This window comes from Carettochelys insculpta, chromosome 10 (genome assembly GCF_033958435.1).
Source record: "Carettochelys insculpta isolate YL-2023 chromosome 10, ASM3395843v1, whole genome shotgun sequence".
NCBI lineage: Eukaryota > Metazoa > Chordata > Testudines > Carettochelyidae > Carettochelys > Carettochelys insculpta.
In genome coordinates, this window is record NC_134146.1 from 5,299,278 (window position 1) to 5,320,754 (window position 21,477).

The window sequence follows — 21,477 nt, forward strand, 5'->3', positions numbered from 1 at the left end:
CTTGCATCGCCATCCAAGCGCTTACTCTGGGGTTGCTGCCCTGCCAGTTGCTCACCACACCGATTGCCGGCTGCCTTACTGCTCAACCAGCCACACTGCCAGTTGCTGCTTGGCACAGTCATCTGCTGCTGCTTCCTGCTTGCTGAATAGTAACAGAGAGGTAGCCGTGTTAGTCTGTACCCTAACAAAACAAAACAAGCAGTCATGTAGCACTTTAAAGACTAACAAAATAATGTATTAGGTAATGAGCTTTTGCGGGACAGATCCACTTCTATAGATTTGGAAGTTTCCACCCAAATATTAGTGAGTTTTTCTCTCTCTGTGCTGGGAGGAGAGGGGAGAATGCAGCTGCTGAAGTGGGCAAGGTAATAAATGATTTCCACTCTCATCATCACCATCATCAACCATGGGCTCAGAGTATGCTGGTGTCTGATGGCTCCCTCACTGTTTCCTTGCATTTGTCCCTGTCCAGTGCAGAGTGGCTTAGTAGATTAGCTCAGCACCAACCCACTATATCGTCTACTGATTCTCTGTGGGGTCTGCCTCTCCTATTCAAACCGGACATTATGCCGGTAACCCTTCTATTAATTCCAGGTGCCTGCCAGAAGGGCTGGGTTCAGCTCCTTGGGGTTTTCTGTCGATGCAACCAACCAGCTCGAGCTCCCACACAGTGGCCTGGGACAAATCGCATCCCACTTGCTGGGTGCCTGTAAGACAGTTCTTCCCCTCTCGCAAGCACAGAGTCTAAGAAACAGCTTGTTTAATAACAATAACCTGACCCGAGTTTACACAGTGAGATATGCAATATAGCTAAACAAAGGAGAGAGAAACCCCTTTAACAAGGTACCATCCCAATACTTTATCGAATCAAGTCTCTTGCTGAGGGCTCTTTGCCTTTACCCCCGCCCCCACACACACACTTATAGGGTATACCTCTCACAGTGCAGTCCAAGACCCAGAGTCCACAGATATATCAGCATGGCAGTACTAGCTGTCCACTTGTCCACAGCTTCCCCCTGACTGTCACCTGCTGGCTGCTTGCTGCTCCTCCTACTAGCTATCTGCCAGTTGCGCTATCCGCTGCTCCTACTACCAGCCGTCCACCGGTCGCGCCATCTGTCTGTCTGCTGCTCCTCCTGCCAGTCGCACTGCCCACTGCTCCTCCTACTGGCCATCCACCGGTCACACCTTCCGCTGCTTCTCCTACCGGCTGGCCGCCGGTCACACTGTCCGCTGCTTCTCCTACCGGCTGGCCGCCAGTCGTGCCATCCACTGCTTCTCCTACCAGCCGCCCACCGGTCGTGCCATCTGTCCATCTGCTGCTCCTCCTGCTAGTCGCACCGTCCACGGCTCCTCCTAGCGGCCATCCACCGGTCACGCCATCTGCTGCTTCTTCTACCGGCTGGCCACCGGTTGTGCCGGCCGCTGCTTCTCCTACCAGCCAGCCGCCAGTCGCGCTGTCTATCCTTCTGCTGCTCTTCCTGCCAGTCGCACCATCTACTGCTTCTCCTACTGGCCATCCGCCAGTTGCGCTGTACACTGTCGGTGTGATATGAGGCAAAACCCTGTGATTTCAGTTCTTGGCAGCCTCAGCTGCCACCCTGTCATGTCAGCTCTTAGTGGCCTTGGCTGCCACCCTGTCATTTCAGCTCTTAATATCTACCAAAATAGAATCTCATAAAAAAAATACAAACACTAGGATCCAGCTCTATCTTTTAACCGTTGGGGAGGGCTAGTCAAACCAGACTTACAGCTATATGGCCAAGGCATAGGCAGGGCCGAGGCACTCAGGTAGATGGTTCAACTAGCACCCCTCCCCTCTTGCTTTACAACATGGGAGCCCTGTGCCATCCATGTCTTATGTAGTTATGACGACTGCCCTCTCCCCCACGACTTCAAGCATTGATGAGGTTTCACAATTCTTATACTGAGTGTTAGCATAAATTGTAATTTTACAACAATGTGTTTACAATAAACAAAATCCCACTGCTTCCGTGCTACCCATCAGGCTTTGTTTGCAAGGTAGCACATATGCACACCTTTGCATTCTCATGCAAATGATCTCTGGGAGACACATTCCTCCCAGCCTGCAGCAGCATTGAATTCCCGCTGGCACATTCCTCACATGCCAAATACCAGGGTCCTGGGTTTTTTTGTTCGTTGTTCATTCTGCAGATATACCTGAAGAGCTGTAACTTCCATTGTATAAGCTTCTGCAGTAGGTTCTCTTTCGGCTCTATCTTCCTATATGATTCCTCCTTGGTGATCCACATCTGTCCTATTCTCAAGAGCTTTCTATAACACTTCCTCTCAAAAGCCAATATCCTTCTCTTTGAATCTTTTGTTACCACCCGTCTCACATCCATGCAACAAGCTGCTGAATACACGTTTTCCAAGCCGCTCAGCTTCATTCCGAAGGTAATCACTTTGCTTTTCCAGATCTTGTTCATTACCTTCAAACTCAATATCTGGATGGTGGTTGGATTCACGTGGAGTGCCCCAGGGCTCGGTTCTGAGGCCAGAGATGTTCAACATCTTTTTTAATAACCTGGATGAGGGACTGGATTGCACCCTCAGCAAGTCTGCAGATGACACTAAACTAGGGGAAGGCGTAGATACATTGGAGGGTAGAGATAGGATCCAGAGTGACCTGGATAAATTGAAGGATTGGGCTAAAAGATCTGATGCGGTTCAACAAGGAGAAGTGCAGAGTCCTGCACTTGGGATGGAAGAATCCCAAGCATTGTTACAGGCTAGGGACCAACAGGCTAAGCAGCAGTACAGCGGAAAGGAAGCTAGGGATTATGGTGGATGAAAGGCTGGACATGAGTAAACAGTGTTCATTTGTAGCCAAGAAGGCTAATGGCATATTGGGGGGCATTAGGAGGAGCATTTTGAGCAGATCTAGAAAAGGTATTGTTCCCCTCTATTCTGCCCTACTGACTGAGGGGTGATTTAATAGCAGCCTTCAACTTCCTGGGAGAGAAACTGTTCTCAGTGGTGTCAGATGGCAGAACAAGAAGCAATGGTCTGAAGTTACAGAAGGAAAGAAGTAGGTTGGATATTAGGAAAAACTACTTCACCAGGAGGGTGGTGATGCACTGGACTGCATTGCCTAGAGAGAGAGTGGAATCTCCATCCCTAGAGGTTTTGAAGTCCTGGCTTGACAAAGTCCTGGCTGGGATGACTTAGTTGGGGTTGATCCTGCTTGAAGCAGGGGGCCGCACCTGATTACCTCCTGAGGTCCCTTCCAGGCCTATGATTCTAAGAAATTCGCTCTTGCAATTACTCTAGTTGCCACTGTTTGAACAATGGAGAGGAGCAGGTTAAATCAGGCCAAAAGACTCCCTGCTTAGCCGGTTAATTTCAGCTGGGCATTACCCCCTCAATCAGGGTAAGCATAGGCTGGCTGCCTTTTACTCCAAAGAGAAGGACAATAGTTCATTACCCCTGTATTCAATACTAAAATTATTTGTAACCCAGTCCCATCCAAAGTGGATCATAAGAACATAAGAACATAAGAACATAAGAATGGCCATACTGGGTCAGACCAAAGGTCCATCAAGCCCAGCATCCCATCTGCCGACGGTGGCCAATGCCAGGTGCCCCAGAGAAGGAGAACAGAAGACAAGTGATTTATCTCCTGCCATCCATCTCCTGCCCTTGTTATGAAGGCTAGGGCACCATACTTTATCCCTGGCTAATAGCCATTTATGGACCTGACCTGCAAAAATTTATCAAGCTCTTTTTTAAACCCTAATAGAGTCCTGGCCTTCACAGCCTCCTCGGGCAAGGAGTTCCACAGGTTGACTGTGCGCTGTGTGAAGAAAAATTTCCTTTTATTAGTTTTGAACCTACTACCCATCAATTTCATTTGGTGTCCCCTAGTTCTTGTATTATGGGAAAAGGTAAATAATTTTTCTATATTCACTTTCTCCACACCATTCATGATTTTATATACCTCTATCATATCGCCCCTCAATCGCCTCTTTTCCAAACTGAAAAGTCCCAGTCTCTCTAGCCTCTCCCCATATGGGACCCTTTCCAAGCCCCTAATCATCTTAGTCGCCCTTTTCTGAACCTTTTCTAATGCCAATATATCTTTTTTGAGGTGAGGAGACCACATCTGCACGCAGTACTCGAGATGTGGGCGTACCATAGTTTTATATAGGGGAAGTATGATATCTTTTGTCTTATTATCGATCCCTTTTTTAATAATTCCTAACATCCTATTTGCCTTACTAACTGCCGCTGCACACTGCGTGGATGTCTTCAGAGAACTATCCACTATAACTCCAAGATCCCTTTCCTGATCTGTCGTAGCTAAATTTGACCCCATCATGTAGTACGTGTAATTTGGGTTATTTTTTCCAACATGCATTACCTTACACTTACCCACATTAAATTTCATTTGCCATTTTGCTGCCCAATCACTCAGTTTGCTGAGATCTCCTTGTAGTTCTTCACAATCCCTTTTGCTTTTGACTGTCCTGAACAACTTGGTGTCATCTGCAAACTTTGCCACCTCACTGCTTACCTCATTTTCTAGATCATTGATGAACAAGTTGAACAGGATCGGTCCCAGGACTGAGCCCTGGGGAACACCACTAGTTACCCCCCTCCATTGTGAAAATTTACCATTTATTCCAACCCTTTGTTTTCTGTCTTTTAACCAATTTCCGATCCATGAAAGGACCTTTCCTCCTATCCCATGACCACCTAATTTACATAAAAGCCTTTGGTGTGGGACCGTGTCAAAGGCTTTCTGGAAATCTAGGTATATTATGTCCACTGGGTGCCCCTTGTCCGCATGTTTATTAACCCCTTCAAAGAATTCTAATAGATTAGACAGACACGACTTCCCTCTGCAGAAACCATGCTGACTTTTGCCCAACAATTCGTGCTCTTCTATGTGCCTTGCAATTTTACTCTTTACTAGTGTTTCTACTAATTTACCTGGTACTGATGTTAAACTTATCGGTCTATAATTGCCAGGATCTCCTCTAGAGCCTTTTTTAAATATTGGTGTTACATTGGCCGTCTTCCAGTCATTTGGTACCAAAGTGGATTTAAAGGATAGGTTACAAACCACTGTTAATAACTCCGCAATTTCACATTTGAGTTCTTTCAGAACCCTTGGGTGAATGCCATCTGGTCCTGGAGACTTGTTACTATTCAGCTTATCAATTAATTCCAAAACCTCCTCTAATGTCACTTCAATCTGAGTGAGTTCCTCAGATTTGTCGCCTAAAAAGGCTGGCTCAGATTTAGGAACCTCTGTAACATCTTCAGCCGTGAAGACTGAAGCAAAGAAATCATTTAATCGCTCCGCAATGGCACTGTCTTCCTTGATCGCTCCTTTTATATCTTTATCATCCAAGGGCCCCACTGCTTTTTTAGCAGGCTTCCTGCTTCTAATGTATTTAAAAAACATTTTACTATTGTTTTTTGAATTTTTGGCTAGCTGTTCCTCAAACTCTTTTTTGGCTTTTCTTACTACATTATGACAGTTAATTTGGGAGTGTTTATGTTCCTTTCTATTTTCCTCACTAGGATTTGACTTCCACTTTTTAAAAGCTGCCCTTTTCTCTCTCACTGCCTTTTTAACATGGCTGTTTAGCCATGGTGGTTCTTTGTTAGGTCTCTTACTGTGTTTTTTTATTTGGGGTATACATTTAAGTTGGGCCTCTAGTATGGTGTCTTTAAACAGTTTCCATGCAGCTTCCAGGGATTTTAGTTTAATTACTCTACCTTTTAGTTTCTGTTTAACTAGCTTCCTCATTTTAGTGTAATTCCCCTTTTTGAAATTAAATGCCAGAGTGTTTGACCGCTGCGGTGTTCTTCCCAACACAGGAATATCATTTTGGCAACACAGCTCTGTCTGCTGCATACCTAGGCAAAGTGGGTGTTTTCATGTAACTACAGTGTGGTCTGTAAGCTTGCCTCCCACTAACTTGCAGGAAGAGATCAATCAGACCCTACGTAGATCAATATCAGGGCTTAGACTGAAATTCCCAGTTCCCAGCCCCATATTTACAACCAGCTTTCTCATTATCTCTAATTATGGGAGGACATACAGTCGGTCATTTTCAGCTTCTTGGTGCTTTCATATTTTCTCCTCTTCCTTTTGCTGAAGAGGAGGACAATTTAAATTGAAATAGCCCCGTAAAACACCAAATGAAACAAAACAATAGCCTGTTGATCACTGTTGGCACTTGATAAATGTTAAGTTATCGCAGAGCTTTTTCAACAGTCAAGCAGCATTCTTTCCTAGTAAATGCATAGTAGCTAAAGGGCAACTTTTCATTTGCATCCCTTAGTATTTAATTTAATGTGAAATATTGCCACATGAAAAGCTGTGCCAGGAGATGCAGAATTCCGTCAACAAATGCAATGGTCTTGCCCAATAACAGAGTGGTTTGGATATTCTCTTTCCAACTTACTGAGGCAAGAAAACAAGTACAGCAATTACTTGACTTGCAACACCAAGGCATAAATGAGAAAAAAAAAACTAATATCCTCTCTAAATTAGTCTGCCTTTCATAGAAGCAAAAGGGAAGAAGTATCAGCATTTAAAGAATTACCAGACCACTTATGAAACCATGTTCCTAAATACTGGAATTTAAGAAAGAAGCTGAAAATCACACAACCCTCTGCAAGCAAGTCAGTACTGGGCCCTCAAGTTGAAACCACAGTAGAACATAAAATTGTCAGACACAAAGAATATAATTTATTGGGCAAAAGTCAACATAGTTTCTGTAAAGGGAAATCATGTCTTATTAATCTATTGGAGTTCTTTGAAGGGGGTCAACAAACATGTGGACAAGGGGGATCCAGTACACATAATGTACTTAGATTCTCAAAGTCTTTGACAAGGTCCCTTAATAAAGGCTCTTACGTAAATTAAGTTGTGATGGAATAAGAGGAAAGATCCTTTCATGGACTGAGAATTGGTTAAATGACAGGAAACAAAGGGTAGGAATAAATGGTGAATTTTCAGAATGGACAGGGTAACTAGTGGCATTCCCCAAAGGTCAGTCCTAGGAGCAGTCCTATTCAACTTATCCATGAATGATCTGGAGAAAGGAGCAAACTGTGAGATGGCAAAGTTTGCAGACGATATTAAACGGCTCAAGATAGTTAAGACGAAAGCAGACTGTGAAGAACTTCAAAAGGATCTCAAAAAACTGAGTGACTGGGCAACAAAATAGCAAATGAAATATAATGTGGATAAATGTAAAGTAATGCACATTGGAAAAAATAACCCCAACTATACATATAATATGATGGGAGCTAATTCAGCCACAACTAATCGGGAAAGAGATCTTGGAGTCAACGTTTCTAGTTCTCTGTAAACATTCCCGCAGTGTGCAGCGGCAGTTAAAAAAGCAAACAGGATGTTAGGAATCATTAAATAAGATATAGAGAATAAAATGGAAAGTATCTTATTGTCCTCATATAAAACCATGCTATGCTCACATTTTGAATATTGTACAAAGATGTGGTCATGCCATCTCAAAAAAAATATTGGCATTAGAAAAGGTTTAGAAAAGTGCAACTGAAATGGCTATGGGTTTGGAACAGGTCCCCTATGAAGAGAGATTAAGGAGACTAGGCCTTTTCAGCTTAGAAAAGAGGTGAGTAAGGGAGGTGGATATGATATATAGGTCTATAAAATTATGACTGGTGTGGAGGAAGCGAACAAGGAAAAATTATTTACTTGTCCCCTGGTTCTTATGGGAACACCACATGAAATTAATGGGCAACAGCTTTAAAACAAATAAAAGGAAATTCTTCTTCAAACAGCGCAGTCAAAATGCGGGACTCCTTGCCAGAGGGGGCTGTGAAGGCTAGGACTATAACAGGGTTTTAAAAAGAGCTAGATAAATTCATGAAGGTCCATTAATGGCTACTAGCCAGGATGGGTAAGGAATGGTGTCCCTAGCCTGTTTGTCAGAAGCTGGAGATGGATGGCAGGCGAGAGATCGTTACCTATTCAGGTCACTCCCTCTGGGGCACCTTTGGCCACTGTCAGCAAACGGGATACTGAGTTAGATGGACCTTTGGGCTGACCCAATATGGCCATTCTCATGTTAAGCAGCCACCCTTCCCAAGCTGTTCAAGAAGCATAGTCCACTTGCGAGGTATAGTCCACATTTGCACAACTCACTTAGCCTAGTACAGTGCAGCCTTGATCCCTAAATCAGGGCCTCTTGGGTGCTACCATAGTACAAATAAGCAACAGAGCAACAATAAATTTCACCTCCAACATTCTTGGCTGTGGCTTCTCCCAGGGTTGCTTTGTGAGCTCAGACAGTCACTCCTATCACCCTCTGGGTGGGGGAGAAAACCATCAGGTGCCTCAAGGAGGCAGCCAGCAGTTCAAAGTAGTCTCCAGACCTGCAAAGAATCCACCTCTTATCTTAATAGATGCTCATGAAAGGAGTCCCTGAAGAGAAAACAGAATTGAAATGAGCACACGAAAAACCAGGTGGTATAGTCCAACATTATGACCTCGAAGACCCATTGGTTCATGGTGATTTGCTCTTAATTCTGATGCAAATGGAGTAGGCAGTCCCCAAAGGGGTGGAAGACGTGCTAAAGATGCAACTGTAAAGTCACAGAAGTGGGAGGATTCAACATCTCATCCAACCTATCAAAACCGCTATTTAGCTGATGCTTGGGTAGTCAGGAATGGCCACTGAGTCACTCTCTTCATCTGAAACCTGTCTCTCAGGGAGTTTCTGTGCATCTGTGGTTCTCTAAGAACTGTGCAAGGTGTGAGCTCTGGCCTGCCTGTGGACCTGCTGAAACTCTTCTCGCTCATAGGTAAGTGAATGCCCAAGAAACATAAGATAGGTTTGGAGTTGGTCAAAGTGTGAAGGGAGTCGTTTGTGGTTTCTGAAAAAAAACTATCAAAAGGGAGATCCTCTACAGTGCTCTGAATCTCTCTCAGAAATTCTATGGGCAGAGAGAGAAATCTGTCAGCAGCATGTATAGCAGGCTAGGGATGCCCGAAGAGATGTACCATCCAACTGCTAATTCTCTACAGCTATGGACGCGAAATGTTTCCTGCAGTTGTTTGGCTGCTGTTCCACAAGTTTTCAATTTGTTGTAATTAGGACAAGTCTAAACTAAAAGTGCTACATTGGTGCAACTGCGCCACCATAATGTGTCTGCTGAAGACATTCTAGGCTAATCAGAGAGCTCTCCCATTAGCATAATAAACCTCCCCCCAGCAGAGATGGTAGCTATATTGGTGGGCATAACACTGTCCACACACCAGTGCTTAGGTTATTCCAACATGTTGCTTGAGAGGAGGGGATGGCTTACGCACAGACATAAGATATGGGGAAATAAGTGTTAGTGTAGATCTGGCCTCAAAGTTATATTTGACCATGCTTGCCTGATCATGATCTGGAATTGAAGAATTGTGAACTAGTAAGATTTTTTTGTCCCAAGTTGTTCAGTTGCTTTTGCTCCTTTTCATAGGGCATAAGTCTCAAAAAGAGCTGCCTATCCCATTCCTTCACTGAATTGACAACTATGGGGTTAAGTGAGTAACAGGAAAATAAAAAGTCTGAATCCTTAAGGGACATGTAATGCTTCTGATCTGCCTTTTTGCAAATTGGTGAAACAGTGGCTGGCGTGTGCCATACCATCTTACAGCTTCATTTATAGGTAGGACAACTCTGAAGGATGTTGCTAACTGCTACCTAGCAATTTGTACTGCAGATCTTTGACCTTCTCCAGAGAGATCAATCCACAGGGGGTCAGCTAGGGTTCTTAATGAGATCTTGAAACTACCTGATGTCACTGGCCATGGAAGGTGGTGGAGACAAAACAACTTCAATTGGTGGCAGTGGTAGTGGTGGTGATGATGATGATGAAATGGAAATCTCAGAGGTGACTTCCTCATCTACCCTAGCCTTCTGTTCTTGAAATGTCTCCTCCCTGTCGTGGGTGGCTAAAGGCAGAAGAAAACATTACTCCATTTGTGCAATAACTGAATTTCTTCAAGTCTTGTGCCCCCTGTGGATGCTTCTCTTGATGTGTTGGTGTGTCCCAGCACCGTTGATCAGATAATTACAGTAGTGTCCTCGGGGCAGTGGTGTCTTTTAGGCATCTTGCAGTGCCACTGGTGCCACATGATGGACCAGAGCCTGCCAGTTCCCGCTCTACAACAGAGTCCCTACTGAAAACTCCAAAATAGAAGGTAACAAGCAGCGCTGTAGCACCTTAAAGACTAACAAACCTATTAGGTCACGAGCTTTTGTGAGTAAGACACTTCTTCAGATGATTGGAGTAGACATTTAGAATCCATGATGTATAACTGGCAGCGGAGAGGGGAGGAAAAAGAAGAAAGGGGGAGGGGTTATCAGTCACTAGTAGGACCAGCAGACAAAACAAATCAAGTAGGATGTGTTCCTTTCCTGAGAACATAAAAGGTTGGAGAAATTGCTCTTTTAATGCATAAGACAGTTGAGATCTCTGTTAAGGCCTAATTTAAATGTGTCTAATGAACTCCCATACAGATGTCTCCCTCTGTAATCTTGTGGTAAAATTCTCTTGTAGAAGAACAGCTACTTTAAATTTCATTATTGAATGTCCAGGGAAGTTAAAGTGTCCCCTATAGGTTTACATGTATTCCAGGTCCTGGTGTAGGATGTATATCCATTCATCCTTTGTGCAGAGACTGCTCAGTTGGTCCAGTGTACATGGCAGAGGGGCACTGCTGGCATGCATCACATTAGTGGATGTGCACATGCATGAGCTGCTGCTGCTGTAGTTACAGCCTGTGATGGTGTCGCTTCTACAGATATGTGGACAGAGATGGCAATGGGTTTATTAAAGGGACAGGTTCCTAGGTTAGTGTTTACATGGTATGGTGTATGGCTGATGGTGAGTATTTTCTTGAGACTGGGTGGCTGTCTCTAGGAGAGGACTAGCCAGCCACCCAACACTTGTGAGCGAGGGATTGTGTTCTGGTATAGGTTGTAGATTGTCAACAATGTGCTGGAAGGTTTTAAGCTGGGGGCTATAGGTAATAAGTGGTGTTCTGTTATTATCTTTCTTTGGCCTGTCGTGAAGTAGGTGATTTCTGGGTACTTGCCTGGCTCTGTCAATCTGTTTCTTTACTTCCCCAGGTGGGCAATGAAGTTTTAAGAATGCTTGATCATGATCTTGTAGATTTTTGTCTGTCATTGGGATTAGAGCAGATATGATTATATCTTAGGGCTTGGCTGTAGACAATGGGTCATGTGATGTGTCTTAGATGGAAGCTAGAGGCCTGTAGGTAAGAATAATGGTCAGTGGGTTTCCAGTATAGAGTGGTATTAATGTGACCTTCGTTAATTTGTACTGTAGCGTCAAGGAAATGGATCTTTTGTGCGGAATGGTCTAGGCCGAGACTGATGGTGAAGTGGAAATTGTTGACATCTCTGTGGAAAAGTAGAAGGCAGCACAGCATCCACCGGTTGTTGAAGATCAAGCTTGTTTAGGCCAAGTACGTACTATGAGGATCTTTACAGTCTTCTACCTGATCTCTTTTTCACTGTGCTTAAGAATTATGGTCATTGTAGGAAGCATTTAGTAGTTGGGTGCACAAATTTGGAGGTTTCATCCATTTCCTGATGGTTATGTGTGTTACATACAACACCAACAGCACTGTGAGATGCCTAGTGGACACGCATGACCCACATGGACACTGCTACATAATCTCTGACCTACAGCGTCAGGATTCATCAACACCTTAAGCAGAGCCCCCCAGAGTGACAGCACTCGAAGAATGTGAAACTCCAATCTCTGATGGATGGCAATCTGTTACATTGCTGTTGACAGGCAGCCCATGAGTCCCAGTATGGCCACTGCGGGTCTATAAAGCAGGGGAACATACAAAGCTGGTTCTACCAGCCTGTAAAACCCTCCCTGCACAAATGCTGATTCTCAAAAGTATGTACAGGAGAACACATCTCAGAAAATTGAGACTGGCTGGGAGTCCTCTTCTTCCACATAGGGACAGCCAATGAGGTTAGAGGACAGTCCTGTGCCACAAAATGGATACTCAGAGATTGAGGTCTTGGAACCAACAGATGCTCGGTACCTGACAACAGAGACTCTGGACCTTCCAACATCAAGATGTCCTTGAACTGCAATATTGCCAGAAAGGATCCTGGCACCAATGTTGTAATTAGAGGTTGCCATAGCTGGTGTCAACAGAACCAATGATGATGGGCACACTGCAGGCATTGAAGATGTTAGGGTCTCATGATGCCTTGGTCTTCAGGGGACCACTTGTACAGGCAAAAGTATGCTGCTTTTAAAATCACAGTATTTTAAATCTATGCAATCAAAAGTGACTTTAAATAAAAGAACACAAAGTACTCTAAGTAATGAACATTTAAACAATTGTAATTTAATCTGTATGTATTTTAACCTTTTAATGTATAATTAGGTAATATTTACAAGAATTAAAGATGAATAGCAAAGGTTCTGAAAATCATCACGGAGAGCGCACAGATTGCTTGTGCTGGTTTTACATTTGTTGTTTTACTTTGCATTGGTGTGCTTGCTTTTCAACTTAAAAGTAAGTTCATTCTCCAGAGGTGACACAGCTTGAGGATTAGTGATCACAATTTCCTCATGGTGTCCAAAAATCCTTTTCCCCAGTGTCACTCAGATCATATTGCCAGCATCTTTTAAGCCTGCAACTCTTCCCACTACACTGATTATCAAAGTCAAACTTCTCATTCTCATGTTCAGAGACCTTGCTCATTTCCAACCTGATCTGTATCTGTCTGCCAGGAAATTCCACCACCATTGACAGCACTGGCTTGACAAATGTCAATACATTAACAGCCTCAACACCAATGATCAAATTCTGAAGCGGAGAGGGAGGAGACCATAATGAATGGGGCCCTTCATGAATGTGGATGGTCCTGCAGTGAAATCTCACGGTATCCTCTCACAAACTCTTGTGCTAACACCTTCCTGCTGCAAAGTACAACTCAGCTGTGAGACTGCCTTCTCTTCCTTTTTCTGTTATCCTCCACTTTCTGACCCATCTCTCCAAGACCTCTCTCTGCCTGTCCCGACTGCTTTAGACCTGCTTCCACTAACACCCACACTTTCCCTATCTTCTGCCGCTGCCTGCTCCCCACAAGTAAGTCACACTTCTGCACCTATCACAGCATCCCATCGACCTGCAACTATGTTTCTCTGTCCACTTTATCCCTTGTAGATTCCAGGTCTCCTCTCCTTCCAACTCAGCCAGTCTATGACCACACCCTCCTCCAATCCAGCTTGTCCAATCCTTCACTCTCTTTCCCTCCTCTCCCGCTCCAAGCCATTGCTGGAGGAGTAGTGCAATTTGATCCTTGCTAGGCAGGTGGCTATGCACTTTCGATTTTTCCTGGATGAAGGGGCTTCTCCAGAATGGGGTGTTGGAGCCTGAGATAAATCCGTGAAGTACCAGGCCTGGGCACGAGGACTGGCTGTGACTGTGGACTGTCCTCTTCCTGCACTCTAGCTCCTCCCGCCATGACGTGGCAGCATCTACTTCCTTTGCTCTCCCAGAAATTCTGGCTCTGCTGTTGGCCATAGAGGGAGCCAACTCACTCCTCTCCCACCAGCTTTGAATAAATCAGAAGCTGCAGCCCCCAAAATAACAGGTCCAAGCCCCCACCCCCAATTCAAACACTGTTCAGTTTTTCCTACTCCCATACATTATTTTTTCCCCACATTGCCCCTCCAGAGTGGGGTATTCCCAATGTCTATTTATCAAGTTGCCATTCTTACCTCATTTGAATCCCTTCTAAAATTCACTTTTGCCGTATCAGCTACAAGGTGAAAAAATAGAAGTTATTTACACAACAAAATTTAATTACGTGCAAATGCCCAAACTACATCAGTGCATATCAGTTATTAGTTCATCTACTCTAATTGTTTCTCACTTCTGGGTGTCAGTCTCCAGTTAGATGTAAATGTATGACCATTGGGACAGGGACCTTTTCTTATGTTTCTTTAAAACAAGCAGCACGCTTCTGATACCATAAAAATAATAATCCGAAAGTCTAGCCAGCCTAGATGTGCTTGCAACTTAGACATATTTGTTTATACATAAATAGTAATTTGGTTCATGGAAAATGTTTAAATGTGTCTGTTCCTTGAAAAGTGATTCATATTTTTTCAGATGGTATGCATGCATGCATCACATTAATTTAAAACTGTATGAACTGCACCTTTCCAAGAGAAATACTGTGTGTCTTGGAAAAGGACAATCAAGTTATTGATCCAATTTTTGAAAGCAAGTTTTTGATCTTCCTATTCGTGCTGCATGTTTTCAGATAAGCAGCTTAAATCAGAAATATATTTGAGGACCGTCATCGTTCACCAGCTACATTTTGTTGTTGATGCAGTTCTAAAATTAGAGAATTTGATGAAAGTTTCCAAGAGTAGTGCATGACTTAAATAAAGTGAGGAGAGAGCCCCAAGTGGTCTTGTCTACAATAGCACAGACATCAAGGTTTCCCCATTCTGCACCATCACATGGAGGAGGCACTCCTTGTATTAGCAGTAGTGGTATTCAATGGTGCAGACAGGCAAAAACCAGCCATCATGAAGGCAAAGACCATCTAAGTTACTATTCACATTGCTTTAAATGGTCCTAGAAAGACAGAAGCAATGCAGTTATTTCACTGCAGATCTTTCCCTCAAACTCATAATCCTTTTCCACTGCTTAACTTACTCCTCAATGGATGGGGTGGAAGAAAATGAAAGGGGAAAAAAATCTAACTTCAAATTATGAAGAAGCAAATAATTTTTTTTCCAAAAACTAAAAGCATTCAGACATGCCACACTGATGTCCTTAGCAGTTACAAAATAGAATTAGAAAACTAACATTTATTAATCAATTTACATTTTAATACACATTTCAAGAACGTGGTAGCATAAAAGGAAACTTGTTTTTAAAACAACCTGAATTTACCATTTAGCAATGTTACATTAATAATCGGGGTCTCCTATCAATGGTTCCAAAAACACTTTACCTTAATCTCCAACAACTGGGACCTCACTTAATGCAACAGTAAAATATAAATAATTCGTAACTACTCCCACATTGAGGAATGTGCACTCAAGTATATATTTTAAAGTACAAATAAATGTACTAACAACAATCTCAGCAAAACTAAATAGCTTTGCGGAAGTGTTCAGAAGCAACTACCCATGTTGCTCAATTTCCATTAAAATCTGTCATTTGATTACTTTACTTACATGTAGTGGAATAATAAACACAGATTTACATGAGTAAGTCAAAGTCAAACCACCAAAATAGAAAACGGTAGGATCCTCTTGGTCAACACATAAAATCACATACAAATTTAACTAAATATGTTTTAATAGGATATCATTAAACCTTATGAGGGTTAAAAACAGAGAATTCAGGTACTTGGGTTGGCAAATAAAGACAAGAATACTAAAGCATTTTCCACCATTTACTCTCGTTATCAAAAATATTTTTCAACTCTTCTTGCAAAACAAAAACAAAATAGTACAGACTGGACACATACATCACATTTTTCTTCCTATGGCTTTAAACCCCCCACCCTACCCCACCCCACAAAAAAAGACGGGGGGGAATACAAAACAAAACAAAAAAAAATCTGACCACATTCACAGAAAATGACACCATGGTACACTACAAAAACAAAAGGTGGTGTCATTGATTTGTGTCCAAAATGTTTTTGCTTAGTTCTTATCATTGTACATGCTTTGTGCACAATCAAAATATATCCAACATTATGTCATAATTCACTGGAGGTTTAATTTAATACAAATATGGCTGCCATAAAATGGAATTTGCAAAATTCTAGCTGTTTCTCTTTAGACATGCTGTTATACTAGTAACTGCCCATAATGCTTTGTATTCTAGTCAGACCATCTTTTATTTGTGCTGTGCCATTTGAAGATGAGATATTCCTGCATCATGAGGAAGACTTACTTCTTTAGAATGGCATAAAAAAACCTTAATAGATTGTAATGTGCAAAATGCAAAAAGCCTTCTTTGAAGTATTAATTAGGGTATTCATTGGAAATCAACCAGATGGGCATACCAAACATAGAACAGTAAGCTGAACATTTGGTGGAATGAGCTGTCTAGCATACGTTAACTAATGAGTAGTGAAAATAATTTGATCCTGTTTACTGATCAGTTCTTGTTCCTGAGGGGAAACAATTGGCCATTTTCCTTGGGTAAATACATCCCAAGCGCATCACAATAGAATGTTATCCTCATGTATAATTTTAAAAGATGGGTAAAAGCTATATAAAGAAGGCTGCATGCGGGTGGGAGGGGGCAGAAGCGGCGCACTCCAATGAGACAAATGATTCTATCCCAGCTCAGTTTTATTTTTTATATTTGTGACCTAAGGTCAAATTCTTAAATATCACATGCAACTCCCACCAAAGTCAATGGGTTTACGTATGTGACATTTGGCCCTTCTTTTCCTTATTAGTTGTTTCTCCTCTCATGATGAGCAGCAATATGCCAAAGATAAACAGAATTAATGTCACAACACACAAAATGTATTACATGCCTGTTTGCAGGTTTTTCTTAGAAAAAGTGAATGACACCATCACATAGAGGCTCAAGCAGGGTTTGGAGAGAGAGCCACTTTACAACTGATTCCAGCTGATAAGAGTTATTTCTAAGCCAATTCCAGTGAGAGACAACTTCTCTTTCCATGAATTTTCTAAGTTGTAACAGTTCCATGCTCTAGATAACCAATGCTAACGATCAAAAAAGACAGGTCTTTCAATGACTACATTCCTCAATAACTAATTTTCAAGAGGAATGGGATGTGATTTGCTACAAACACGGACTCCCATGGCAGTGCAATTGGCAGTTACTTTCACATATTATAAACTAGTACAACTTTGATGGACTGACTAGATACCACTTCCTGGCATTTAATTGGAAGCTTTAACTGAGCACAAAGCATTAACAGGTACAATGAGGTTAATATGTTCCTTGCCAAAGGTCATCTTGTATTAAAACCATTTACATCAGCATCTGATCTCAAACTATGAGGCGCTGTGAGCTCTAAAGACAGTTTCAGGGTAACTCCTCCATTATCTCCAAACTATTTTCCAGACACTAACACACAAAACATAGCAATGAAAAACACTTGATACAAGTGATCTCTATGCAGGAGCTTCGGCAAGTTAAACAGAACCATAGCTGCCTTAAAACTGTAGCAGTTCCCCTACTAAGGGCAGGGAAAAGAGAAAAAAATGATTTAACAGTCATATCTCATGTCTATAGCTTCATCCAAACTTTTATCATCATGTGTACTGGCAGCTAAAAATGTAGTTACTGGTGACCCTGTCACATTAATTACACTGGTACTTGTGCTGGCACTACGCACAATGCTTGTCACATTAATGCCCAAAGTAAGCCTAGTCTGTTCCAAGGCCTTTTCTGGCACTGCAAATGCTTCCAGCTTCTTCTCCCCATTAGCCATATATGAGTTTTGGCAACCACGGCATATACAGTCTAAGCAGGCTTTACGGTTAGAGTAGCAAGGGCAGCGCTGGCCACGGCATGTAAGAACACTTGGATTTTGGGTGGCGCGACCACATTTACAACCCTTCTTTTCTTGTGGCTTTTTGTACACAGTTTTTGTCGGACTTCCTGGCATAACATTACTGCTAGTGACCTTTTCCTTTGCTTTGTCTTTTGTTTTCAGTATTCCTGGTTTGGCTTTCGGGTGAGATTTCTTGGGGGCATGTTCTTGATTCTTTTTCAAGCTTTTACTAGGCAGGAGTACAGTTTTGGTTATTTTAGGAGTAGTGCCTCCATTGGGTACAGCTGCTACAGGCTGCAAAGACAGTTTATTTTCCTGTTTTACTGTTACTGGTGCTGATGCTCCCAACGCTGGCCCACAGATGATACTGGAAATGGGTAGTGGCTGAACCTTTTCGCTGTCACTTTCTGATCGAGATCGCTTTCGGTTTAACTTAACAACCTTAGGTGTAGCTGCTGTACATGAGATTCCATGTGGTGAAGCACCTGTGGACATGAAAACATTATGGCTAAGAGGTGGGGGAGAAAGCTGAAGGAAAGGACCATTGGATACTGTGGCTTCCAAGCTGGGCTGCAAGTCAGAACCACAGACGTCGGTGCTTGAAACAGTTTCTAAGCTTCGGAGAACTTCCTCAACACTAAGCAATAGCGAGCCACCAGGTTTTATATCTTCGTTGAAACTGCAGATGTCAAGGCCTGATGTACACAAATCACTAGCAGAAACTGTGTCACACACAGGCTGAAGGCTGCTAGAGATATCTTCAGTTTTTATGTACTCTCCAGTACTACACACATCAATTGTATTTGCATGTTCAGGAGAAGGCATATTTACTTCAAGTTTATCCACTGAAAGCCCATTACAATTGGGCAACCCATTGATAACAGAACCTCTAATATCAATATTGTGTGTGCTTTCAGGTATTGAGGAAAAACTAGCTTGAGCATCATTAGTATGTTCTGAGGTTGAAGGTAATGGGGAATGTGTCAAACACAAAGGCATGGGTGCATCAGAAGGTTTTTCTATCTCTTCATGGAGTGGTGATCCATCTTTGAGCAAAGCCAAAAGATCTGAAGAACAGTCAACAGCTTGTATTATGTCTCGTGCCAATGGAGTCTGTGTTATATATTCACACAGTTTTTTATAGCAGTTCACTAGAATGCTCAACTGTTTATTCTCCTCAAACTGTTCATAGTCTTTACACCAACTACATGATGGTTTCATCATCATCTTCTTGCCTTTACAGGTTTTGCAGACATAATGCTGACATGTGGAGTTGATGGGAGCAATAGGATCCTGAAGCAAATTTCCTACGAGGAAAAAGAAAAGGTTACTAGAGCAGATGAATTGGTATAGACTTTCAGGGTAACCCACGAGGGACTTCATATTGATAACAATATGAATTACCTGCATATATTTCAATGACAAATAAGGTAATGAGAAAAAAGCATAGATGTGCAAACAATATGAGTGATGACATTTCAAATGCATTACAACTGCAGTACTCACAGTTGCAAAATAATATTATGTTTAAAAGTTTGCTATATTGCAGAGAAAAATTTATAACCTGATACACTTCTTTAATTAATCCAGCCTTTAAAAACAGCGTCAAGCAAACTGATATTAGCATTGCCCCTTAAACGCTACATTCATCTCAATAAGCTATGCAATGTCTCTAATGCACAAATTAAGAGAACTATGTCTGTGCAAAGTGGTAGGGTTTAAAACACAAATTGAAAATCAAAGATAAACATTTAGGAAGTCAACACAGAAGGGAAGTAGCACTGAGAGAGGGATAAAAACAAAGGGGTATAAGGAAAATAATTAGTTCGGAAAAAGTCAACATGTTGTTTTGTAAAGGTTAAATTATGCCTCCTCAATCTACTAGAATTTTTGAAAGGGTCAACTAGCATGTTGACAAGAAGGATACACCAGATATAATGTACTTAGATTTTCAGAAAGCCTTTGACAATTATCCCTCACCAAAGGGACTTAAGCAAATTAAGTTATTATGGGATAAGAGGGAAGATACTCTCATGGATCAGCACCTGGTTAAAAGATAAAACAGCAGTCAGGTAGCACTTGAACAAAAATGGTTCATTAGGTGATAAGCTTTTGTGGGACAGCCCCACTTTATATCTGAAGAAGTGAGTTTGTCTCATGAAAACTCCTCACCTAATAAATCCTTTCTGTTAGTCTTTCAAGTGCTACATGATTCCTGTTTTGTTTTTTTTTGCCAGAATACACAATAACACAGCTACACCTCTGTTACTGGTTAAACGATATGTAAAAAAAGGTATGAATGAATGGTCTGCTTTCAGAACAGAGAGGTAAATAGTGGTGCCCTCAAAGGGTCTGTACTGGAACTAGTTCAATTCAATATATTAAAAAATGATCTGGAAAAAGGGGTTAAAGTGTAAGGTGCAGATAACTAATGAACAACTAAAGAGTCAACAAATGCAATTAACAGGCAGCAGGTCTAAAAAAAAGGAATTATTTCTTCACAGAATGCACAGTCAACCTGCTGAACTCCATGCCAGAAGAGGTTGTGGAGGCTAAGACTATAATAGGATTCAAAAAAAGAACTTGTTAAATTCCTGGAAGACGTAACCATTGATGGCTGTTAGGATGGGCAAGGATGCAATTGTCTCTTTGCCGGAAGCTCAGGCTGGATCACTTGATGACTAGCTGTTCTGTTCATTCCCTCTGGATCACTTGGCATTAGCTACCATCAGAAGACAGCATAACAAGTTAGATGAATTCCCTGGTCTGACCCAATCTGGCCTGTTTTATGCATAGGGTATCAAGGACAAAAATGGAGGTGACATATGCAGATATTTTAGCCTAAACCCATGTAATAATTATTCCATCCTTGGCAACTTAGAAGACAAGACCATTGTTCCCTGTACTCTTTTATATCTATAGGAGGAACATATTTTTCTGTGTGCACTGAGGCATGTGCAAATGTGTACCACCAATAGAAACAAAACCTAGCTGTGGGTGCTCTGATGATCAGCTGGATTTGAATCTCTCCTCAGTTGCCAACCAAACCCTCAGCTTACTGGGAACAATGGACCAGACAGATAAAACCTCAAAGAAAGTAAATACTCTGGTCTTATACCCCAAAGTTTCATAAAGTTTTGTATAAATGATTTGTCTGGAAAAGTCATTCTAGAAATCCATCATTCATTCTCCTATTTAAACATTTTCAGTTATCCAGTTGGAATTAAAATGCAGAATCACAGAAGCATAAGGAGCCTCAAGAGGTCATCAAGTTCATTCATCTGCACTTATGGCAGAGCCAAGCACCATTTAGACCATCCATGACAGGCGTCTGTTGAAACAGCTCTTAAAAACTGCCAATGATTCTACAACCTCCATAGGCATTTTATTTCAACAAAACCACCTTGACAGGAACTTTTTCCTGATGTCCAACCTAAACCTCTCATGCTGAACTTTAGGCCAGCTGCTTTTTGTCTTATCATGAGAGGTTAAAGAGAATATTCTCTCTCTCTCCCTCTTGTAACAACCTTTTAGGTATTTGAAAGCCATTACCATGTCCTGTCTCAATCTTCTCTTTTCCAGACTAACTAAACCAATGCTTTCAAACTTCCCTCATAGGTCATGTTTTCTAGGCCGTGCATCATTTTTGTTGCTCTTCTCTGGGCCTTCTCCAAATCTTTATTGAAATATGGCACCCAAAACTGGACACAATACTCCAGTTGAGACCTAATCACTGCAGAGTGGAGTGGAAGAATTACTTCTCCTGTCCTACTTACAACATACCTGCTAATACATCCAAGAATAATGTGTTGTGTTTTTTTTGGCAACTGTTAAACTGCTGACTCACATTTAGCTTGTGGTCCACTAGGATACCAAGATCCCTTTCCACAGT

The 21,477-nt window shown here is 42.0% G+C and overlaps 1 protein-coding gene across 1 annotated transcript in view; it reads right to left on the minus strand.

Annotated features, from left to right (window-relative positions):
• Window positions 1–12,565: 12,565 nt before the first annotated feature.
• MSL2 (MSL complex subunit 2) overlaps window positions 12,566–21,477 on the minus strand; it is a 36,213-nt gene continuing 27,301 nt past the window's right edge. The window contains exon 2 of the mRNA XM_075004509.1: window positions 12,566–18,892. Within this exon, the coding sequence (XP_074860610.1) occupies window positions 17,298–18,892 (1,595 nt within the window). The 3' untranslated portion in view covers window positions 12,566–17,297. The remainder of the gene's footprint in view (window positions 18,893–21,477) is intronic.